This window comes from Primulina tabacum, chromosome 5, assembly GCF_025594145.1.
Source record: "Primulina tabacum isolate GXHZ01 chromosome 5, ASM2559414v2, whole genome shotgun sequence".
Classification (NCBI taxonomy): Eukaryota; Viridiplantae; Streptophyta; class Magnoliopsida; order Lamiales; family Gesneriaceae; genus Primulina; species Primulina tabacum.
In genome coordinates this window covers 15,666,620-15,689,323 of record NC_134554.1, presented here as the reverse complement: position 1 = coordinate 15,689,323, position 22,704 = coordinate 15,666,620, and the positions used below count along the sequence as shown (strand labels likewise).

The following is a 22,704-nucleotide window of genomic DNA, read 5'->3' as shown; positions in this document are numbered from 1 at the left end:
GATGTACAAATATTAATGCATATGTAGTAGCATCACTCGTCTTGGAAATATCCTTGGAAAGCATTCGACATGGTCAGACTGATTAAGGGAAGCCAACAATGGGGCGGCATACAAGTCACAAAACAAGACTCGTGGGATGCGGTTCCATTATGAGACAATAGGCTGAGAAGTTGAAGAGGCAGTAAATGGGTAGACGAAGCATTACATATTCCAGCCGAGTCTTAGAATATTGACCAATTGGGAGAGTTTTCATCGTCACTTTGTGAGCTAACTTGCAAGGCAAAAGCAGTCATTTACTTGAGGCGTCCGAATTCAGCTCGAGGTGATCATGGCGTCCAATAAACTCACAAACTTCGTAGGATTTTTTGTTGGCGAAATATATATAGTCATCGATCAAATCTGTAAGTTTTCAATCTTAATTTAAAATTTTGGATCTTGATTTTATATTACAGTGATTGATTCAAATCGTAAACATACCAGAAGAGTATAATTTGAAATTGTCTCATCATATGTTTTTTTTTGGAAATTAAATGAAGAATATCTGATTAGAAATCGAGAATATCATATTAAGAAATACGAGAATCGTGGCGAGTACGTGGAAAGATTCCCATCCCCTTCCACCTCTTCTCAATTGCCATCCCATCCGTAGAAAAAAATGAGTAAAATCTAACACAAAATGTAATCACATTCCCCACCATGTTTGTCAATTCTCGAGACTTTTTGCGATTTCAAGAAAATTGGATTTTGAAATACTAATGTATTGTTTCGAGAAAATGAAATTACTATTTGGAGGGATTTGATAGGATTTTGTTTATTTTATATTATATATATATCTCAATATTTTTTTATAATTCGTTAGAAATCATTTAGATACCCAAAATTAAATAATTTACCTTGGCAAAATTTATTCTGCTGTTTCTGATACTCAAAAAAAAAAAAAAACCCATTTTATTAAATTTGGTAATTTTTTCAAATCATTTTCTTGACTTGTTGAAACAAAAACCAAAACTTTCTTGAAATTTTATAAATAATTTTCTTCGACGTCATTATAAAACGCATGGATATTAAGAAATTTGTATTTCTTCTTGTTCGATTACTTCTTCAACAATATCATAACAAAAGAAATCCAAAAATTTTATAAAATAAATATATTCTATTATAATAAAGAAAAATATTTATCAAATATGTATTTTAATTAATTGATTAATTAGCAAAAAACTTGAAATTGTATTTCTAGAATTTTTTAAATTTAATATAGTTTTTTTTTAAATTTCTCCAACAAAATTATATATTTCTTTCTAGACGTTGGTGTTTAGGCTTGTCAAATTGGGTCAGGCCCGTCGGATCAGCCCGCCCCGTCATAAAATTGAGCGGCTTGGGCTGATAAAATAGCAGCCCGTTTGGAGGTGGGCCAAACGGATTGAGCCCGTTTGGGTTGCGGGCCAAATGGGTTGAGCCCGTTTGGGTTGCGGGCTGGCCCGCCAAATTAGGGTAGAATTTTATATTTTTAAGTTTTATATAAAAATTCATATTTCTTCTTTATTTTTTCTCATGTGCCTAACTTCAATCACTCTGGTAAAATCTATATGCTTCTATTTTTTTTGAAGATGTTATACTCTTCAGTCCCCTCCCTTTTTTTAATGTTTAACTCGAACTAATCCAGAATTATCAAAATAATATAGTAAATAAAGTAATTATCTGTATTATTGAAAACATAATATTACATGAGTTAATTTTTAGTACATGTGTACGATGAAATCTTGTGTGAATTAGAATAAACACTTTATTTTTTTTATGTATTATGTTGATTGTTGTATGCTTTCAATATCTTATTTCAATGTTTTTAAGTTTTTTATGAAAATATTTAACTGAAATATATTTTTCTTCTATGTTTATTTTAATACTGTTTAGCATTTTTTTTTAAAAAAAATACTAAGCGGGTTGGCCTGCCTAGCCCGCGGCCCAAGATGGGTTGGGCTGGATTGGTCATTTAGATGCCCGCTCGGCCCCGTCTAATGGCGGGTTGCAGGTGGGTTGCGGGCTGGCCCACCCCGTCAGCCTGTTTCGACATGTATATTGGTGTTAAATAATCACTTGCCAAAGTACGAAACGTATGCCAAAGTTTGATGAATCACAATGCGCAAAATGAGAAATGTAAAATACCAACAGCCTTTGTGCGCCGTTGCAAGCGGCGAACGGACTACTGGCCGTGGCGATCAAGGCGGGGGTAACAGTAAAAATAAATTTTCGGTGTTCGAATTTGCCGAAGATGACGAGCGTGTCGAGGTGGATTCTTACCGTACACTATCTAAATTTGAAAAGAAAACCCGTTCCAGGAAACACGCTCAGCATCATCATCCCGTCGACAAATACGATTTCTCATCTCTCTGTAAGCCCACATCCTTAGATTATGTATATTCTTTGGCGAGTGTGTCATGCACGCTAAGTTCATTGACTGAAGGGGGCTAATGCTTTTGATACTGTGTTAGAGAATGTTACGGGGTTTCTTTAGTTCGAGGCGGATGTATAGGTTGCTTTTGGACGGGGGGATTTGATTTGTCTGGCTGTGGGTTCGGATGGCGGGACTTAATTTGGAGTGATGATTTTAAGTTTGAATTTTAAAAGGACGCTGTTAATGATCTGTCTGCGTTTGAAATCAATTATGTTACTAATGCAAGAGCTAATATTGAGTAGTGGGGAATCTGAGATTATAAACAAGTCAAATGGATTTAAACTCGTGCATCCGAAATTCATAACTTCAATTACGTAAATCCTGAAGATGTTGAATTCATGTAGCGGGAAAATCAATTGGCGTACAGAAAAAATAGAATTGCATTTCAATTATTCTTTTGTTTTTATTTTTTGAGAGTTATTTTGTACAATTTTGTTTTTCTCGTTTTCAGTTCAATTTGATGCGTCATTGAAAATCATTGTTGTGGAATTCTTGTTCAATTTTTGCAGTTACCCGAGGAACCATGACTTCACAACACAATCCTGGGACAAAACCATCAATTGTTGATGTTAGTGATGATTTTTTGAAAGATGAAACTGTTACGTCTGTTGTTTCGACATCGCATGATTCTCCGAACTGTAGATTGCGGTCCTTATGTTCTCAAAATCATCACAATTCTGAACTCTTTTCTGGTGAAGAAAAATCCCGTGGATATGGAAAAGGAGCTGGCAAGAAGCATGTAAAGAGTTAAATAGCTTTTTCATTGGATCAAATTATATTTGACTTTTTTTGCATTGACAATTTTATCAAAGATGAATTTATTTATTTCCTTGTAGAACAAGGCACTTTGTCGAAATTCTATTGATGGTGAAATGATGGAAATGAAATCATTTAATTTAGAAGAAAATGGAGGTCACTTGCTTAACTGGATGACTGGATTGGTTTCAAGCATTTATTTGGTTAATTTTATTTCCATTTCAGGAACCAGTACAATTTCTAAGTTTCTTGGTCTTTGCAGGTTCAGTCGAAGAAATATCACCAGAGCATGTCACCGATGTGAATGATTGTGTAAGCATACAAATGCACGTCTTTATTTTTGGTTAAGCTATATTACTTAGAGGACGTGGAACTTGTAAAGTTTCTGTATATCAGGAGTTTTTGGAACTTCTGAGTCTTAAACTCTATCTACATTACCTTTTGTAATGTTTTGCAGGAAGCAGTGGTTTTCGTTGCCCCCAATTATGTTAAATATCTGAGTAAATCTTATAATTTTCGCAAAGTTGTATCAAACTGAATGGATCATTTCTTTCCAAAGAAAAAAGTCATCATTGTTTTGAATGGTCGATAAATGATATCATGAAAATTTAGCACCATCCACGTGAAAGTGTGAGGATAATTAACCATCTCAAATTTAATTTTACCTTGACTTCTCCCTAGACCTGTAAAACTGGTCGAGCTTCCGTTATCAGCATGATTTTTGTTGGCAATGCAACATACAGGTGGAAGCAGATTTTGTGAACCTTCAATTCAAATCTAGGGATGCCAATGTCTCTGAAGATTGTAGTTTCAATTCAGGTTTGCTAACAATGAATTTTAATTGATGTTTTAAACATTTAGTTTCTCTGCATTTCTCACAGCTCGAGGATTGAATGTTTCTTTGAATCAGTTACTCTGAATATTAAGTGCCTGTGCTCATGGTAAGGTGTGTGAAATCATGTAATGTGATGTGTTCTGGACCTTAATTTATTGTTTTCTTCAATGTCGTTTTTTGTTTTTAATTTTGATCTGTGAGAGAAACTGTTGGTTAACGGTTACCTTTCTTTGACTAAAGTGTCTCTAACTTGGGTGTGATTCAAGAATTTGCATTCAGTGTCTTTTCATCTTTAAATTCCTTGTAGGAGGAGCAAGGCTTTCAAATGATTCCTTTAAATTTTGTGTGTCACTTGCTCTGGTTTTGGCCATTCCTAAATATGGAACAAATTTAGGCATTTTGTTTTGTGATTTTATCTGAGGTGGCAAATTGGGCAGGGCTTTCGCAACTTGAAATTCTTTTCCTTCTTCCAGAAGGTTCCGCTCTGGCGTAAAATGTAAATGTTTTGCTAGCCTCGTCACTTGGGATGTGATTTAAATTTTTCTAGCTTTCTGATTTATCCAGGTTTTGCAGTCAGGAAAACATAATTATGAGAGGTTGACCATCAAGCCAATAAATAGTCATGACACATATATTTTTGGATAATGGGTTGGTGTTTTCTATGGGAAGTCAGATTGAAGAATCTGACTTGTATTTTATAATGATGGTGCGTTGCTTTAAGAGACCATTATATTTCCAGCACATAGTAAGTGGAATGTGATGGGTGCATTATTGCATGGAGATGGTGGCAGCTTGCGCCTGCAACATAATTGGTCCATCACATTGTTGATTCTGTTATGTTCCTTGTGGAATATATGACGTACATAAATTGAGAAAATGGGTGAAATTTAGTAGCCAATCAATTAGTCAAATTGTAGGTTAGTTTGTTGCTTCTTTATACTTGCCTACTTGGATATTGAATTTGAGTCACACTATGCCCGTGTATAGGTGAAATTTAAATTTAAATTATAAAATAGGTGAAAATTGATATTGTAGCGTCATTCAAATTTCTCGGGTCATATCTCTTAAGTTACATCATGTTGGAGCTGAGGTGCTGGTCTTTTAAAATGGATTTGACCTAATATTGATTCCCTTATTGCACATTTCCATTATTGGTTTATACGATCACATCAACATGCTATGAATTGTTTTTTGACCAAGATTCAAGGCTTTTTCTATTCTAGATGCAGACATTTTGGAACTGGAATTTGTTGTTCGAGACTCTCAGCGGTCCAAAAGAATGGAAGAGATCAAATCATTGGATCCAAAATTTGAAGCCACTCGGGAAACTATTACGCAGTAAGTTATTTGTTGACAAAATTTATGTTTAGTTATTTGGCTGGTTGAATATGTTTTCCTCATTCTTTTTTGGAAAAGAAAGATTGGTTTCGGCCCTTTAAACACTGCCTTCTAGTTGGCATCACACAGGCAGGGATCAAAAACCCTGACTGGACTGGATAGTCGAGACTTCTGAGCCATATCTTTCAGCCCATCTCGGAGTCTGGCTTTGCCAACAATCATTTCAAGCATAAAACACCTGTATTTATAGTAAAAGCATTCAATCTAAATTGTCAAACTGTGAATGCCAAAGAGCCATTGGCTTGATAGCATAAAATTTGTTCACTTCTTAGAAGGAAAAACCAATTTATGCTTTACTCTTGTTTTCATCAAGGCCTTTGGAAGAGGTGAAAGGTGCATATCGAAAACAAAAATTGGTGTGGTTGTCGGGATGTGTTGGAACGATAATGGTGGCTATGCCAGCATGCAAATTCATTGAGAAAATGAAATAAAACATCTCAAGCATATGGTTTCAATTTCGATGCCACTTAGAGTAATGGTTGATCCAATAGTTAACCAGTGACCAATATTTCCGTTTATCGAATGATCTAGGTCATCAAACATTGCGTGCAACCAATGACATGTCAGTTACGACTGGATTAATAATTGAAGTTAATTCTGTTTTCTCAATTATCATTAGCAGTTTCTATGTTGGTTTAAAGCTTTGATAATGTGACAAATGTTTTTATTTTTGTTTTTGTTTTTTGTTTTTGGAATATCAGTGTAAATACTTCTGACATGGCCTTTGAAGACATAATATATCCAAAAGGTGATCCTGATGCTGTCTGCATAAGTAAGAAGGATGTTGATTTGTTGCAGCCAATGACATTCATCAACGATACTGTTATTGACTTCTATATTAAGTACGTTGTTCATGTATGGTTGAATTCCCGATGACTCATAGTTATGTATATCAATAACGGGACTTGCCGGTTTTGCGTGATAATTGTCATATTCTTTTCCTTCTGTACTTGTGGAACTTGGATATCATTGTTAGTTTTAAAGTTCAGTACTGCTCGTGATGTTGGGTTTCTGTCCTTATATTTCGCAATCCAAAGATCTATTTAGCTTTATAACCCCTAGGGCGTTAGACATCTTTGCGTGAAACACGTTTTGGCTTGGGCTTCTATGTTCTTCTTGGTCTTATGCATCACTGAGGATATGCACATATAAATTCCACAACTACATATTTAATTGATCTTATACAGGTTGTCTTAAACAAGAACAGTGAGTTGTTGATTCTTACCTGTGAAATAATTTTGTAATAAAAGCATATTGACTGTCTCATGCTTCCTTGCAGATATCTTTTAAATAGAATGTCAGCTGAGCAGCACAGGTTCCATGCTTTCAACGCATTTTTCTTCCGAAAGCTTGCTGATCTGGATCAGGATCCATCCAGAGCTCGAGATGGAAAAAAAGCTTTTCAGCGTGTTTGGAAATGGACTAGAAATGTAAATCTTTTTGAAAAAGATTACTTATTAATTCCTGTAAATTTCAGGTAATAAATCTCGTTAAGGTACTGTCAAATATTGAGGTCATAGGTTTATTCTGCATGATTGGTTTTTCCACTTTTGGCAGTTCTCATTGGAGTTTGATTGTTATCTGCCATCCTGGGAAAGTGGCTAATTGTAAAGGCATGCTTTCTTTGCATTCTATGTTTCAGTTTGTGACTTTGTGTTAAACTTTTGCTACTTCCTCAGTTTGAAATTTGGGTCCATTACAGAAAACGATATGGATGACTCATCTGAGATGCCATGCATTTTACACATGGATTCTCTCCAGGGAAGCCATAGAGGGTTTGAAAAACTTATTCAAAAGTAAGTTGCTGGTACTTGATATTTATGACAAACTAGTTGCATGTCCTAAACCAGTTGAATCTTTTGACATTTCCATCAATGGAGAATAATATTTGAAGTCGAGGAATATCGAAGATTATTGAGATAGATAAACATGGTCAATCATCCATGGAATAACTTTAACTTTGAAAACCAAAAGCCACAGCCTGAAACTGGTGGATTGGTTTTACAGTCCTCTCGGGAATGGGCCGATTCAACAACTCTTAGTCATTGAATATGTTTATAAGGTGCTTGTTTTCTGCAATTATTATCCCACTTGAACATCATTATGGCTGTTGCAAGAAATATTTCTGGTCATTGCGAGGGAAACTGAAATATTCTCTAGCAAAATTCATTTCACGTATGCTCTCTTGTGATCCTACATCGTTTGCTGTCATGAATGTTCCAAGATGTCTTTTTCCTAAATAAATTCTTATTCGATCGTTTGGTTTCAAATGAATTCAATTAAAATAGCATCACATGAACCTTATTTTAGTTAACACATACGAAAAAAGATTGATGAACCATGTGACAGGATACAACTATAGGGGCAGTTAAATTTCTAATCCCACTGTGTTTTATTTTGAAAACCAGGCCTCACCCATGTATTTTATAACTATGGGGGCAGTTAGATTTCTAACCCATTGTGTGTTTTATTTTGAAAACTAGGCCCCCCCATGTACTGTAAATACTCTGGACAAAAAATAAGAATAAATGATCCAATAGTTAAAGGGGCTTTTTGGTTTTTAACATCCGTGTGTTTTATTTTGAAAACTAGGCCTCCTCCGTGTATTCCTTATTTTTCGTCCAGAGGATCCAACTGCGAGTACAATAGTAATTCTGATCTGTTGGTGATCAGATATTTATACAGTATATTTTCAATCTTTCCTATTTGATAATTGGGCTTTGCTTTGTTGTTGGTTATTTTCCCAAGTCATGTAATACATCCAACTATCCAAGTGTTCTTATCTTGAAAATGACAGTTACTTGTTGGAAGAATGGAAAGAGCGACATAATGAACCAGAGACCGACGTGTCAGTAAAGTTCTCGAAGTTACCTTTTGTTGCCCTTCAGGTTCTGTTTATTTCTGGCTTAATCTACAAGTGCAGTTTGTCTTGTATAAGAAAAGTATGTACTGGATAAATTTTATTAGCTGTCATAGTAGTAAAGTTACACATTTGTATAACTAAGTTTTGAAGGTTTTGAGGATTACAAGTGACATCTTTAAACCATCTTTCATTGTGGATATGAAAACTAGTACGAGGACCAGCTAGGAAATTTAATGACCATGTTTTCCTGTGCAATGGATAACATAAAGTATTAACAGAATTCTAATGAGATGGGACATTTGGTTTTGGGTCACACATATCACAATGTGCGAGAGTTGATTGGAAATTAATTTGCAATTTGAGGGAGACAAGTTTGAAATTGGTTTTAAAATGGATACATGACTAGTAGTTAGATGTAATTCGCTATCTCTTTTACATAGTTCATGTCTCTTTTACATAGTTCATGCCTTTTTTGGTTTTATCATCAACTCATAGCAGGTAAGAGATTTTCCCATCGGTGATTGATGTTTTTCAGTTTATTTTTGGTACAAATATTAAGATCCTAACTTTTCATGTGAATTGGATTGAAATGGAAATTCGATACCTTTGTTCCATCTTAATTTGCAATTTATCAACAATTCTGACCGTTTCTCTCTCTTTCCATCTTTTTGTGTTTCAGCTGCCACAACAGGAAAACTTTTTCGATTGTGGCCTCTTCTTGCTTCACTATGCAGAACTATTTCTTCAACTGGCTGCTAATTTCAGCACGAGAAAATATGCTGACATAGTGAGTTTCTTTGTCTCACTTGGAACTTCTGGCATTCAATTTTACTGTGTGTCTTTTCAAGCTCGACTGAAATGGATTTCATGGGTTTAAGTTTCTGGTATATTTTACTCTTTTGGTGTGTTTTTTTCACTCACATGTTGAAAGTTTCCTTTTAGCGACTGACGGAAGAGCCATGCTTTGTTACCTATCAATTTGTTAGCTTTAGTTATGAGCTGTGAAACATGTCTGCTGCATTATATTTTTTTTTTTGGCTTTTGATGAGTGTCAGCTACTGAACCACCTAGAAGACAGTTTTGAATTAAATTAATCAATTTTATATATGGGAGTCGATGCAGTTGAATAACTAATCTAATATTGGAAAATTGACTATATCTATCTGTTTATGCAGCTTAATGAGGACTTATTCCTGCCTGCTGAGGTGTCTCTCAAAAAACGTGATCATATTCGACATTTGATATATAGGATAGTTGGAGATGATGTTGGGGAAGATCCTCCTGCTGTATGTAATAAAATATGTCTTCCAGGTGAAAATTCGAATAAAGGAGATAATAGCGTAGAGTTTGTGAAGGAATCCAACGAGAAAGACATGTGTTGTGGCAAAAAGTTCGACTCCAGTGTCGATCAACAAATTCACATGACATCTACCAGTATATGTCGGCAGAAACCTTTTGTGGGCATGTTAGAGCCAAGTCATTTTGCAAAGTCAGTGAGTAATGAATGTCTTCATCTTTTTGAGCCGCTGGTGTCAATCAAGGTATTATATATTGTTTTTGGTATATATTTCGATAAGGTTAATTAATTTACAGAAATTGTTAATGCTAGCTATTTCGAGAATACATGAATATTTAATTTCTATTTGGAGGATTCATGGAAATTGTTGGATATAATATGAAGTGCAAGTCTGTTGTAATGTGGAAATATTTTTTTATTGATTGCTGTAGTTATTGAAGTATGTTGTAAACTTTTATGGCAAAACTAAGAATAATGTATTTAATGACGGTCAAACTATACAAAAAAATTTAGCACGTTTTCGGGTTATTCTCAAATTTTGGGGAAATTTTCGAAGGTTCAGTGGAAGTTTTTAAATAAAATTAAAAGATGAATTTCGTTTAGGTAGGTTAGGAAATAAAAATATTGGAGGGAAATCGAAAAAGAACCGTGACACTAGTTTTTTTATTTGTCTTTCGGTGCATCATGATTTGCGTGAACAAACTTCAGTTTCAACAATTTTGCTCACTTTTCTTTCTATTTCTTACATGCTAACACGAGTCTAGTAAATTGTACTTGGGTACTAGTATCTAACAAAAATTCATCTTAGCTTAGCATGATGCAATATGCTCAAAATTTTCTTGTACGAAATTTTCTTCTTCTATTTTGTTTCCATGCCAAGCTTTTGGTTGATTCCTCTGTCGTTTATGTTGCATTTTCTAAAGAACGTATCCCTTGATCACTCAGGCCTCCAAACAAAAATAAATGTTTCTTGATCTCGTTTATTTGAAACAGGAAGAAGCACATGAAAAGCCCACAACTTTTCGACCACCATTCTGTTCTAGCTCGCGTGAAGCTGATGGTAATAGTGTATCTTTGCCTTCCCCCTGTCCTGTTAGAAATTTCAAGACATCCGAAACGGATGTTGAATGCGAAATTGTTTCAACTTCTGCTGTGGCTTCTATCATAATCGACGCACATAATGAAGAAGACTGGGTTCTTGAAGTCAAAACCACTGCTGACCATGAGAAAAATGAGAGCGATTGTTCTTCACCATCAAGCGAGGTTCTTGCAGCATCTGTTGCAGATTCTGAAGAGGAAAAGGAGACCAAAAGCATCAGCAGGAGACCTGCGTTTTCCCGTGCCTCATCTTTTGCATCATGCTGATTAGCAGCCAAACTTCATAGCTTGTTATGATTCCGGTTGTGCTTCCCTCCCCTCGACAAAGGAAAAGAAGAGCGCACACATGCACATGCGCGCACTTTTGATAAATGCGTCTAGGCCATCTAGGCCATCGGACTTGCCGATTTCTCGCATGTTTCACATACATAAATTTCTATATTGAGTTACCGAAGGGTGTTGGGTTGATCTATATACCCTCCACCTAGGCCCAAGCCACAAGAACCACCTGTTACGCTTGTGTCGGACACAATTGCAAACAAAACAGTCACAACTCCCACAAGAACATGGGGGGGTTGGATTTGGAACACATGTGAAGACTATGTCACTTCACTTTCTTATAACGCCGATCAAATACGGTAGAAATTCTTGAGATTGTATTGTTTGACACTCTGTTGGGTGAGAGTTTGAGCCCTCGAAGTTTAGTAAAAATTATATTTTTAATAAACTCATAAAATTTTAAAAACTCGTGCGATATTCAAACTAGACTTTTAAAAACTCTATAAAAATTTATAGATAATCAAAATGTCAATAGACTTTTTAATGACTCCGTGTAAATCTATTAAGTACAAGAATTAAAGTCTAATGTACAACAATAAAATGTCAAAAAATGTCTTTGATTCAATCTAAAGATTTGGATGTACTTGAGAAATCTTTCAAACTCACATACTCAATAGAAACACTAAAATTTTCATTCTTTTCTCACCCATTTATTTTTTCTTTTATTTGTACTTTTTTAAAACATATTTTTTATTGCTAACAATAGTTTAAAATCAAAATTATTAACATGATTCATTTTATTTTTGGAGTTCCGGTCGCAAAATCTCATAAAATTTAAAATTACATTTATTAAAAATTTTAAAATTTCTTAAACTACATAATAAAAGAAATTATAATATTTTAGTTAATCTATATCTTGATTTTAATTATAACTCAAAATTAATTCTTGCACATGATATTTTTCATTCGAGTAAGTCTTTTGTGAGACGGTCTCACGAATCTTTATTTGTGAGACGGGTCAACCCTACCGATATTCACAATAAAAAGTAATACTCTTAGCATAAAAAGATACTTTTTTATGGATAACCCAAATAAGAGATCTGTCTCACAAAATACGATCCGTGAGACCGTCTCACACAAGTTTTTGTCTTTTCATTAACTTGAATATATATGTGTGTGTGATTGATACATAATTTTAGAAGTTTATCAGCACACATATATAAGAATAACAATGATAAATTAAATATATTAAAATTTTTATAAAGTTACCCTAATTACAAATATTTTAACATTCTTATTATTTATTTTCAGATATAAATAATTATCTTTTTTTTATTTTTGGACATATTGTAAAAAAAAAATTGTTATATTTTCTATACAAAATTTATTTAAAATGAATAAAATTATTTTAAGTTTGATTATTTATTATTATTGAAAATTATTGTTATGTATTTTTAAAAATATTAATTATTTAAATAAACACATTGAATTGAATAATTGAAGTTAAATTAAAATAAATTTAGTATTAACTTTATTTATTGTCTTTCGTAAAATCAATATGTAAAAATACTTAGGGAGGTAGACATTGCAAGGGGCAAGCGATTGAATTTACAAAACCGTACAAAAAAAAAAAATAATTATTTTTAAAATCGACTATGAATGCAAAATAATTACCAGTCGAACCACAATATACCCTCCACCTATGCCCAAGCCACGAGTGTTGGGATTTCAGATAATAAATGAGATAACATCGTAACGGAATATTATTAATAATATCAACAATAAATAAAATGAACATAAATATTTATAGTGGTTCACCCCAAGATTGGGCTACGTCCACTCTAAATATCTCAATGAGATAACTACTTTATTAATAACAAAGAAGACAAGAGAATTGAGAATACAAAGTAATTCACTCAGAACACTCTGATTTTAACACTCATTTTTTCTCCACTAATCATATTCCTTCCAAAGATAAACACTCCTTAAAAAATCTCACACTAAATCTCTTATCTCACTTCTATACTTATGATTGTAGATGAGATGATTTTGTGTTTTGGCATGATTTTGAGATGAAGAATGGATGTGTATTTATAGATGAAGTTTAGAGAAGAAAAGAAAATTTAAAACATCATTATTTATATAATCAAACCAAATATTTTTTACCAACTCAAACCACGTGTTAATTGTGTTATTGAATTCCACAATGATTGCTTGAATATTAGCAACGAGAACCACCTTTTACGCTTGAGTTGGACACAACTTCAAACAAAACGGTCAAAACTCCAACAAGAACGTTGGGGTTGGATTTGCAACACATGTAAAGACTATGTCACTTCGTTGCTAGTGATTTCACTTTCTTATAACGCTGATCAAAGACTGTAGAAATTCTTGAGATTTTATTGTTTGACACTCTGTTGGGTGAGAGTTTGAGCCCTTGAAGTTTAGTAAAAAAGAATGCCAAATATCAATTTTATTTCATGATGTGGAAGTGTTTACAAGGTGTAGTTTGTATCAACGGCGTATATGCTTTATACATTGGCTGTGCTCTTCTAATTCAATGCCGATAGTGGAAATCTAGTGCACCACATTGATAACCCACATAGACCAGCAAGCACACTTATTAATGATAAGAAAATCCATGCATGGATAGCTCCATACCAACATTTTTCTCTACAGTGGAAACAAAGAGAGCCATCTCTTTATCATGGCAAGACATTGTTTGGGCATGTATTCCGGAGCTGTGTGACCTGCACCCTACAAAACAATAGCATCGAGTTAGATCATAGATGCTACCATTCACTTCATCCCTATAAAGATCACGCATAGAACTGATTTTTCTTGCCTTCACAGTAGCGAAGGTGATGTAGGCTTCTCCGTTTTTATATTTCTCTGTGTATCTATAACAGGAATATAGCAAACCAAATTTTTAAAACCATTCGAATTTAGTAATATGAAATCTGTGGCTGCAGGATCAAGAATTTAAAGCAAACCCTGCGACTTGGCCATCGACGGTCCAAGGCCTCCAGTTATCTTCAACGGTGAGATTGAGAGAGCGTATCCATTTTATTGTACCGATGTATGGAACAAGCATATCATGATCCCCACTGGAAACAAGAAATATAAATTTTAGCTCAGAGGGTAATATTGTTCTGTGATCGATGAAAATTAAACTTGGTGATAGAAAAGCATAATTGTAGGAAGTGATATTGAGTGATGAAAATGATAAAATGTGTGGGTAACACATATATTTAAGTAGATCCAGTCTATATTTTTAAGCATCCAGCGATCGCCACTTGACAAAAATATTTCTCCTGGTAAAGTATAATAGAGCATGCCGTTATCAAGTTGGCCCTGATTCGACACATGTTTACAGACATATGATCTAATTCTATGGTAAATTCGGACCATTACAAATCTTAAATTAATTCATCATTGGATTGTGACACATATATGTGATTCATAAAAACTGATTTCAAGCTTTATGATCCGATCTCAACTTCGTCGAAGTGGAAACCTGATTCAAAACTGCTTTTCCAAGAAAAAAAGTACACTAGGATCACCTGTACACCAAACTTTGAAAGCCTTTCTGATTTAGCATTTGATGATACTGGATAACGCTAGCGACATTATAAACGTAACCGGATAAGCTGTAGTTACATCTTATCCATTCTCGTACGGTTCCCTGGTTGTTGAAATAAAAAAACATCTGTAGTTTTATTAAAAAAAAAAATCTCTTCATTTTAAGGTAGTGCATACGTACATTTCTGATGTAAAGAGCCTCTTGCACAGTTTGATCATTTGCCCAGACAGCAGAATCCGAGTAATTATTATTCTACAACCAACAAGATTTCATCCTTACAATACTCAAGAAAATTCATAGCCACATCTTTTAAAAACTAGTAAAACAAACTCTTAAAATCAATATTCGTGTTCAAAAAGTTCAGCAAATGATTATATCCATAAAACTAAATTTAATAATTTTCATATTAAAAAATCCAAGATGTCAAAATCCGTTGATCTTATGATAAAATTGCCTTGATCCGATTAAAAGGGCTCCCCCTTTACGCTTAATAGATTCTTCAAATAACACTTCTATTGAAATGATAAAATCTTCAAAATAAAAAAAAAATTATATATGAATTTTTACAACTTACTGGTGATAGGTTTATATATTTTGCATAAATAGAAATATAACCTATAATTTTTCTGTCAAAACAATCGGAGGTTTTAACATTTTATGTCTTCAGATAGAAAATAACCACTGGAGTTTTAAAAATTTATGTTAAAAGAGTTCTCAGTCATTTTTCATATACTACCAAGACAGGTCATAGGAAAAGTTAAAGAAATTACACGGCACCATTGCTCCTCTTGTTTTAACATGAAGAGGAAATCGTAGGGATCATCATCTTCTACGATATAATCGCGTTTTGGTGAAAACAGATGACAGTTTGGATCCAAAATGTAGGCATTGTTGATGTTCTTTGTGCACTGCATTCATATTACGGTAACCGTTGCCAAAAATCATAGAGCAAAGAAAATGAAGAACATGCACGCAGTGCTTGTTTTCAGTTTCCTAAAATACTCTCATCCCCAACAACATAAATAAAAACTATCATTTCTTTTTATTCACTTCCTCCAAACCAAGATTCGAATCATTTTCGTATTTTCGAACATAATCAGTAATTTTAACTAAAGTATTCATCATTTCCAAAAATACTCTTTTATCATATCATATTCTAACCTCATATGTTTTAAATTTTATCCAACCATGCTGACATTATTCGACAATTGCAATAAATTTTTTTCCTTTCAAGATAAAATTAAACATACTTTTTATTTCTCCGAAACTCTACTCCCACCCCAAAAAAGCACAACAAAAAAGAAATAAAATCTTGTAGTTTTTAGTTTACCTCATCAAATAGATGAAGAGCATAACGGCATTCTGCACTACTTGTATCTTGATCCCTGCAGTTCCCATTACAGCTGCTTTTTGCTAACTGAAAATAGGAAAAGAATTCACCCCTTATACACCGCATTTTATTTAAAGCATCAGCCCATTTTGATATTACCTTGCATGCAACATTGAGTAGATTTTTGCTTAGTTTGTATCGTTTGACAGCATGCATGTTACACTATCCTCGAACAAACTTGTCTAGAATATAAGTGATCAGAGATTGGGCACATATGTCATGTCAGTGGCTAAATCAATGTTCGAATCGAATTAATTAGAAACTCACAGTCAAATTAATCAGATGAGCATAATCTAATTCAAACTCAACTCGGACTCGAAGGGGGCATTTTACCTCAAAATATTCATCTGATATGAGTGCCATCCGATGAGCATAAGGGACCTTTTCATTAGTATCCAAGGCTTCATCTGTTTTAGGATTTCCAATGAAATATCCCTGGTTCAATTTTTTCGTCAAGTGCGTTTTTTTTCCCCCATGAATAGGATTAAGTTATGAAAGTAATGTGTACTTGGAGGTTCATTCGTTGCTCCAGCCCTCCACCATTTCCTAAGTTAATGTGACAACATGGTCAAATTTCTGGATGAATATAATATAATAACACATACTTGTGTGAAAACTCTTATAATATATAGGGCAATATAATAATTAATTGATGGTAAAATTTACCCATTGCAATTTCTAAAGCAAGCAAGGTTACAGTTTTGCCTCCGTAGGAATCACCTCCAATGTATAGTCGATTCTTGATGAATCTTGGATGGATCGATAACCACTGGATTGTAAGAACAAAAATATTTTTAAAGATAAATTTTCATCTGTCAAGATTTATCTACCAAGCATGTTACTCCCTCCGTCTCATGTATTTACTCTAACTGGTGTTGTCACACACATTAACAAAATTATTGGAACAATGAGTTTTACGCATAAAATTCTCATTTCACCCTTTTAAATAAGTGTTTTAATATTATATAAAAACTTTTTTAATATTAAATAAAAACTTGTTGGAAACAATTAATGTATTCAATGAATAAAGATAGATTGACAAAGAACAGAGACTGGAATATATATTTGAGACAGATAAATAAGAAAATGTAGGTCACGTGAGAGACAGAGAATATCTCTTTTCAATTTTCAATTTCAAGTTGAGAATCCTATTAAATAATTCAACGTCATTATCTCTTCCTCAGTCAAGTTGTCCCGTCCCTCTGATCCGTGGGTTTACACGTCAAAATAATAATAATAAAATATGGTGCAGTATCTATATTTAGTATTATTTTTTCTGTTTATTAAATGCATTACTTATTTTCAATAATTTTTCATATGATATCATATTAAAGCATAACAGTAAAATTGATATTTTATGAAACTTGATTTTCCAAAAAATTTCTTGATTATGTATGAAAACACAAATTGATACGTGGGACGGATCAGGTATTGATTTCTGCACAATTTATTCCGGATTCAGAGAAAAACTTGCCTTCTTCAAGAATGTGTAGTTATCCATGGTCGCTTTGGTGTCGGAGGAAGTGAAACCTTCTGGGGTGGTTGCATACGAGAATCCAGTCCCAACCGGTGAGTCTATAAATATAATATTGGCCACCTACAAAACCATGCAGATCATTTCATTTGTCAGTTTGAATAATTAAGCACTGTGTGTGTGTGTGTGTGTGTCTATATATATATATATATATATATATATATATTCAAAACCTTTGTCCATGAATATGGGTTCAGAATTAGGCGAGGGAAACTTCCATCAAGACTTGAAATATCAAACCGGAGTGGACCTGTACACATGCATGAATTGTTGTTACAAAGTTAATTTTGTGACCCTTTTCACCCACATATGGTGTCATTAAATTATGGTTCTATCAACGCATTAATTTTTTATTTTCTTTTAGCTTTTGGGTTGTTGGAAATAGGGATTTGGACGATGAGTTAATTTATGAACATTAATTTGGCAGTTCCCTTTTGTTTGTAGTTGATATATCTAGGCCAAAATGGAACCACGTCAAATGTGAGCAGCAAAGGGTGAGTAAAATAATGCAAACGTTGCTTTGTGATCGACGTTATTAAAAAATTCAATTTCCTGTCAAAAAAAAAAAATAACCATTTTGACCAAAGGTGTAATCGATCCGAATAGAGCCGAATATTAATAAAAATTTAAAACTCGAATTCGGCTTAAATATATTCGAGTTCGAGTTCCATCCGAAGCATGAATTTTTTGAATTTTTTGCTCGAGTTTATATCGAAATAAAGTTTAAGTTTGATTTCAGCTCAAAATCTTTGAACATATTCGAATTATTGTTCGAATAATAAACTTCGAAAATAAACGTCCGACGGCTCGAAATATAAATATAAATATATATATATATATTATAATAATAATAAAATATTAAGACTCGTGACCCATCTACCAAAATAACTTTCGCTCGAGTTTGACTCGATTTTTTTTTAAAAAATTGATAAATTTTAATACAAATCTAATATTTATCGATTGGGTTCGAAAAATCTGTGAACCAGCTCTAAATTTGACTCCATATTTAACTCATATTCACGCATCCCCAATGTATATATATATATTTATAAGTAAAAGATCTTGATTATATCATTCAGTATGTAATTACATAATCTCTTCTCATATGATTATATTATTATTAAATGACCCACTAATTTTGATTATTTGATTTAAATAGTTTTAATGTATGGAAAGATGTGACAACATGAGAACTAAAGTATTTAATAGACAGTTATTAAATAATAGAAACGCTCGGAAGTGCAAAATAAGTTTCATTTGTTTAATTCTTTATTATGAAACTGATCGTCAAACATAATATTTAATAAATAAATTAAAACCAAAAGATCACGAGAAGAAGAAAAAGGCAGCGGCTGTACGCACCTATTTCATAAACCAGACCGGAGAAACCAGAGCAACCGGGTCCACCCGTCAACCAAAGCACAAGCGGATCCTCATCAGGATCTCGTTCGGACTCTACAAAGTAATAGAATAGCTGCACTTGTTCGTCTTCTCCAACTCCAATATACCTGCAACTCACATATTATATATATATATATATATATAGATATAAATAGTTTTTAAAAAACAAAAAATAGAAAGAAAGAAAAGAAAGAAAGAAGACCGACCCGGTTTCGAGGTGGAAAGGCAGGGTATCCTCCGGGTAACCCGGAAGAGTTTGGATAATATTAGTAGCAGCTGCAGCGGTGATCAGACAGAGCAACAGAGTAATACTGTACGGCAACGGCACCATTTCTATTTTCGTGTGCTCGGATACGGGAAGGCCTAAATGGGCTATATGTCAAAAATATCACTATATAGGAGATATGAACAGTCGGCCCAGTACTTTTACACTTCCACGCAATTTTCGATTTTAGATATTATTTATTTCATATAAAAAATATTTTGACCTTGCTTATATTCTAGACCAATGAACAAATCCAAGGTTTTTCTAAAAAAAGTAAAAAATTATAATACTATTAATAGTAATAGTAAATAAAATAAAAGTACTTGAGAAGGAAATTTTTAAAACAGTTTGTGATTTCGAGAGACTAATATATTTTAGAACTTGAATATTTATGCATTTATTTTTTTTAAAAATTTTGTAATTGATTCGTACTAGACTTGTTTTATTGTCTAAATAAAACAACACACATACAATAAAGGAAATAAATGCGAGCCTAACTATTTAATGTCAACCGCTCAATCAACGTGTGACGTATTAATGGTCCAAAAGGTCGGGGATGTAAAAGGGATAAGAAATTTGTTTAATCCAAAAAAAAATTTTGATTGTTGAAATTAATGAAAAGTAACATATTATCACATTTTCGAATTATTAGAAAATAATTATTACATGTATATATAATTAACGTGGTATCATTTATATTTATGGATATTTAATAAGAAAAATATGCTTAGAAACCAACGTGGTATCTTTTTGGATCTTGATTGATTCAAAAGGACATACATCATTCCTTTCAAATATCCAGTGCCTATCCTCCTGCTCAATGCATCAGTCGCTATCATTCATATTGCGAAACTACTGAAGTGATAAATTTCCTCATTTGAATTCAGCTTGGAAGCTTCAACTCCATTGATGGGGTGCTGTACTGCAGACCTGATCACCATGATCAGATCTTCAAGAGAACCGGTAGCCTGGAGAAAAGTTTTGAAGGTACTCTATACATCATGATTTTATGAACACTAACTTTGATTCTAAATTTGGTTTCATTTTCTTTAATTTTCTTCCAGGTACTCCTAAACTCTTGAAACCAGAGAAGGCATTGGAAAATGAGGTGATTTTCATCCTTAAAATGTTGCTTTTATGCACAAATGAATGGCTCTAATTTTGGAACTTATGTTGAATAGAATGCAAGCAGAGTTTCAAATATGTTTGGAGGTACGAGAGACAAATGTGTGGGATGTAGCAACAGTACAGTTTACCCTATCGAGAAGGTATTTTCGAACTTTTGATCAGTTTTTTGTCCTACAAATTAACTACTTTATAATAAGATTGCACAAAATATGGACGAACACATGCTATTTGACATAAATATTATGGTGCAAAAGGTGACTGTGAATGGAAGATTATACCACAAGAGCTGCTTCAAGTGCACTCATGGAGGCTGCACCATTAGCCCATCCAACTACGTAGCACACGACGGCAAGCTCTACTGCAATCACCACCATATCCAACTTTTCAAGGCCAAAGGAAACTACAGCCAGCTCGAGACCGAATTAGAGAAAGATCCCTCGCTTCCTACGCCTCTCCAGGTCGCTGCTAACTTATGAATATTTTCCCACTTCCAAAAAACTCTTGGCCTCAATTTATTTTTATTTTTTTTTTTTTTTTTTGGGTTGGTTTTTAAGTGTTTTTCGTTGGGAAACATTTGGTGAATTTATGATGTGTTATATTTTGATTCTTAGACATAAATATCAGATCAGGTCCATATTTGGCTTCCTTATTTTGTTAAAAATATAGCCACTTTGCAACCTTTAGGGATGCATTATGTGTTATTTTGCAATTTTAAAGTTGAGGATGCTTTAATTATTATTAATTTTTTTAACACGAATAATTATTATATTTCAAATTATTTTATCTTATTAGTGAACTATACACACACGCGTTGTAAGTAAAAATAATTATCATAATTTATACAAGTGAAATGATAATATTATTTCTCTTATTTCATGCTTAATTTTATGTCTTTTTCTCTATCTTTAATTATAAATGCATATGAGAGTTATGTCTGAAAATAATTTAATAAGAATTGACGACGGATGAAATTTGAGAATGAAGTTGGAGAAAAAAAATCTGGTTAGAGAAGTTAAAGTATACAATCTGGTTTTTGATATGAAATAATAATAATAATAATAATAATACTCAGTATACACTATATTATTACTAATCTTGGTAAAAACTTGTGTGAGACGAATATCTTATTTGGGTCATCCATGAAAAAATATTACTTTTTATGCTAAGAATATTGCTTTTTATTGTGAATATCGGTATGATTGACATGTCTCACAGATGAAAATTCATGAAACGATCTCACAAGATACCTACACTGCTATCTTTTATACAAGACAATTTTTATTTTCGTATTTTACAATTTCAATCACCAATTAACCGGGCGAACAGTAATTCAGTGCTTGGACGCTTTGATTAATCATGTTCATTGATCGAATTGAACCAAATTATTTATATTAATAATTAAAATATAATATATCACTTTTAAATAATTTTTGAAATAAACCTTTAAAATACAATATCTAAATAAACTAAATAAATAACAATCAACTAAAAATTAACAAAAATATTTTTAATTCACTAAATATCATTTCATAAAATATATAATCTAACTAAAGATATTAATTAAATTAAATTTCAATTTTTTTTAGTCGGTTCGATTTTGAAAAAATAAAATTCGAAAAAGAACAATATAAATTTTGGTTTTAACATTTATATTCAAATTTTAAAATTCGATTGAGTTCGGTTTGGATTTACGGTTTTTTTGATTTTATACCAAATCGAACATCCTCATCTTTGATCGGGTCAATATCTATGTCAGATATTATTTTTTAATTTTGACATACATACCTAACATACCCAAAAATCATCTAAATTTCCCTTAATATCCTACTATTTGATCCTCCCATTCAATGTTTCTTATGCACAAATAGAATAAATTTTCTAAATTAAAACATCATTTTCAAAAATAGAACAGAATTTAAGCTTCTCTTTTAAAATCTAAACTCACATTCGATTTCAATTATATCAAAATTTAACAATCTGAAAAAATCTTCTAATCCAATTTTTGCCCCCTACTTCTCCGTCGTTGTCGTTGTCGTTGTCGTTGTCACTGTCTCTGAGTCTTGTGGTAGACACTTGACTGTGCTCTTACCTTAAAGAAGAAAAACAGTTTCTTGCAGTCGAAATATATTGATTTATGCTATAACCCTTTCAAACCTCGAGGTAACAGTTATCGGGATTATTTGAAAGGATTATTTGAAAGGATTTATGCTATAACCCTTTCAAACCCGTAATACGGTCTCACACAAGTTTTTGTCATTCAGGTACGACACCCAATAGCTATTATTTAGTACTTATTTTTAACAATAATATAATAATATTACGTCATCATGGAAGATAAATTCAATTTATAGCTGAGTTAGATGATTCAGTCTTTACCCATATACATGGTTTATACGGCAAACTAGAGATCTCAAACCATAGTTTG

At 32.9% G+C, this 22,704-nt stretch overlaps 3 protein-coding genes and 1 long non-coding RNA gene across 6 annotated transcripts; 2 read left to right on the top strand and 2 right to left on the bottom strand.

Annotated features, from left to right (window-relative positions):
- The first annotated feature begins 27 nt into the window (after positions 1 to 27).
- Positions 28 to 11,373, top strand: LOC142547023 (putative ubiquitin-like-specific protease 2A). 3 transcript variants are annotated; one of them, XM_075655069.1, is made up of 14 exons: positions 28 to 401; positions 2,962 to 3,191; positions 3,289 to 3,364; positions 3,471 to 3,520; positions 3,952 to 4,027; positions 5,267 to 5,381; positions 6,143 to 6,283; positions 6,721 to 6,918; positions 6,999 to 7,054; positions 7,144 to 7,237; positions 8,239 to 8,329; positions 8,984 to 9,091; positions 9,480 to 9,845; positions 10,595 to 11,373. In XM_075655069.1, exons 1-14 carry the CDS (start codon positions 329 to 331, stop codon positions 10,964 to 10,966), a joined length of 2,046 nt encoding a protein of 681 aa, XP_075511184.1. In that variant the 5' UTR covers positions 28 to 328; the 3' UTR covers positions 10,967 to 11,373. The 3 variants fall into 3 exon arrangements, with proteins under 3 accessions (XP_075511184.1, XP_075511183.1, XP_075511182.1); XM_075655068.1 differs by lacking the exon at positions 28 to 401 and adding an exon at positions 2,105 to 2,389 and having other exon boundaries at positions 5,273 to 5,381; XM_075655067.1 differs by lacking the exon at positions 28 to 401 and adding an exon at positions 2,105 to 2,389 and having other exon boundaries at positions 10,595 to 11,371.
- LOC142547026 (uncharacterized) lies at positions 6,999 to 7,276 on the bottom strand. Its single transcript, XR_012820570.1, has 2 exons — positions 7,149 to 7,276; positions 6,999 to 7,059 (listed from the first exon to the last, which is right to left on the bottom strand). It is a non-coding gene; the product is annotated as an uncharacterized LOC142547026 (long non-coding RNA).
- Positions 11,374 to 13,433: 2,060 nt separating the features above from the next.
- Positions 13,434 to 19,264, bottom strand: LOC142547021 (serine carboxypeptidase-like 13). Its single transcript, XM_075655066.1, has 14 exons — positions 19,093 to 19,264; positions 18,848 to 18,993; positions 17,659 to 17,735; positions 17,426 to 17,548; positions 16,618 to 16,720; positions 16,460 to 16,497; positions 16,285 to 16,386; positions 15,892 to 15,978; positions 15,332 to 15,469; positions 14,742 to 14,813; positions 14,542 to 14,663; positions 13,972 to 14,085; positions 13,824 to 13,878; positions 13,434 to 13,735 (listed from the first exon to the last, which is right to left on the bottom strand). Exons 1-14 carry the CDS (start codon positions 19,215 to 19,217, stop codon positions 13,652 to 13,654), a joined length of 1,386 nt encoding a protein of 461 aa, XP_075511181.1. The 5' UTR covers positions 19,218 to 19,264; the 3' UTR covers positions 13,434 to 13,651.
- Positions 19,265 to 19,394: 130 nt separating this feature from the next.
- Positions 19,395 to 20,755, top strand: LOC142544180 (LIM domain-containing protein WLIM1-like). Its single transcript, XM_075651243.1, has 5 exons — positions 19,395 to 19,409; positions 20,039 to 20,138; positions 20,216 to 20,259; positions 20,333 to 20,419; positions 20,534 to 20,755. Exons 1-5 carry the CDS (start codon positions 19,395 to 19,397, stop codon positions 20,753 to 20,755), a joined length of 468 nt encoding a protein of 155 aa, XP_075507358.1.
- The last annotated feature ends 1,949 nt before the right edge of the window (positions 20,756 to 22,704 follow it).

Excerpts from the sequence above, each read along its gene's own strand:
- LOC142547023 (XM_075655067.1), top strand. The coding sequence starts at position 2,137 with ATGCGCAAAATGAGAAATGTAAAATACCAACAGCCTTTGTGCGCCGTT. Across the intron at positions 7,055-7,143 it reads GAAAGTGGCTAATTGTAAAG|AAAACGATATGGATGACTCA; the intron begins GCATGCTTTCTT and ends GGTCCATTACAG. Across the intron at positions 9,092-9,479 it reads CGAGAAAATATGCTGACATA|CTTAATGAGGACTTATTCCT; the intron begins GTGAGTTTCTTT and ends CTGTTTATGCAG.
- LOC142547021 (XM_075655066.1), bottom strand. The coding sequence starts at position 19,217 with ATGGTGCCGTTGCCGTACAGTATTACTCTGTTGCTCTGTCTGATCACC. Across the intron at positions 17,736-18,847 it reads CGGTCTGGTTTATGAAATAG|GTCCACTCCGGTTTGATATT; the intron begins GTGCGTACAGCC and ends GCATGTGTACAG. Across the intron at positions 16,498-16,617 it reads TGCTTTAGAAATTGCAATGG|GAAATGGTGGAGGGCTGGAG; the intron begins GTAAATTTTACC and ends ACATTAACTTAG.
- LOC142544180 (XM_075651243.1), top strand. Across the intron at positions 20,260-20,332 it reads AGAAGGCATTGGAAAATGAG|AATGCAAGCAGAGTTTCAAA; the intron begins GTGATTTTCATC and ends TATGTTGAATAG. Across the intron at positions 20,420-20,533 it reads CAGTTTACCCTATCGAGAAG|GTGACTGTGAATGGAAGATT; the intron begins GTATTTTCGAAC and ends ATGGTGCAAAAG.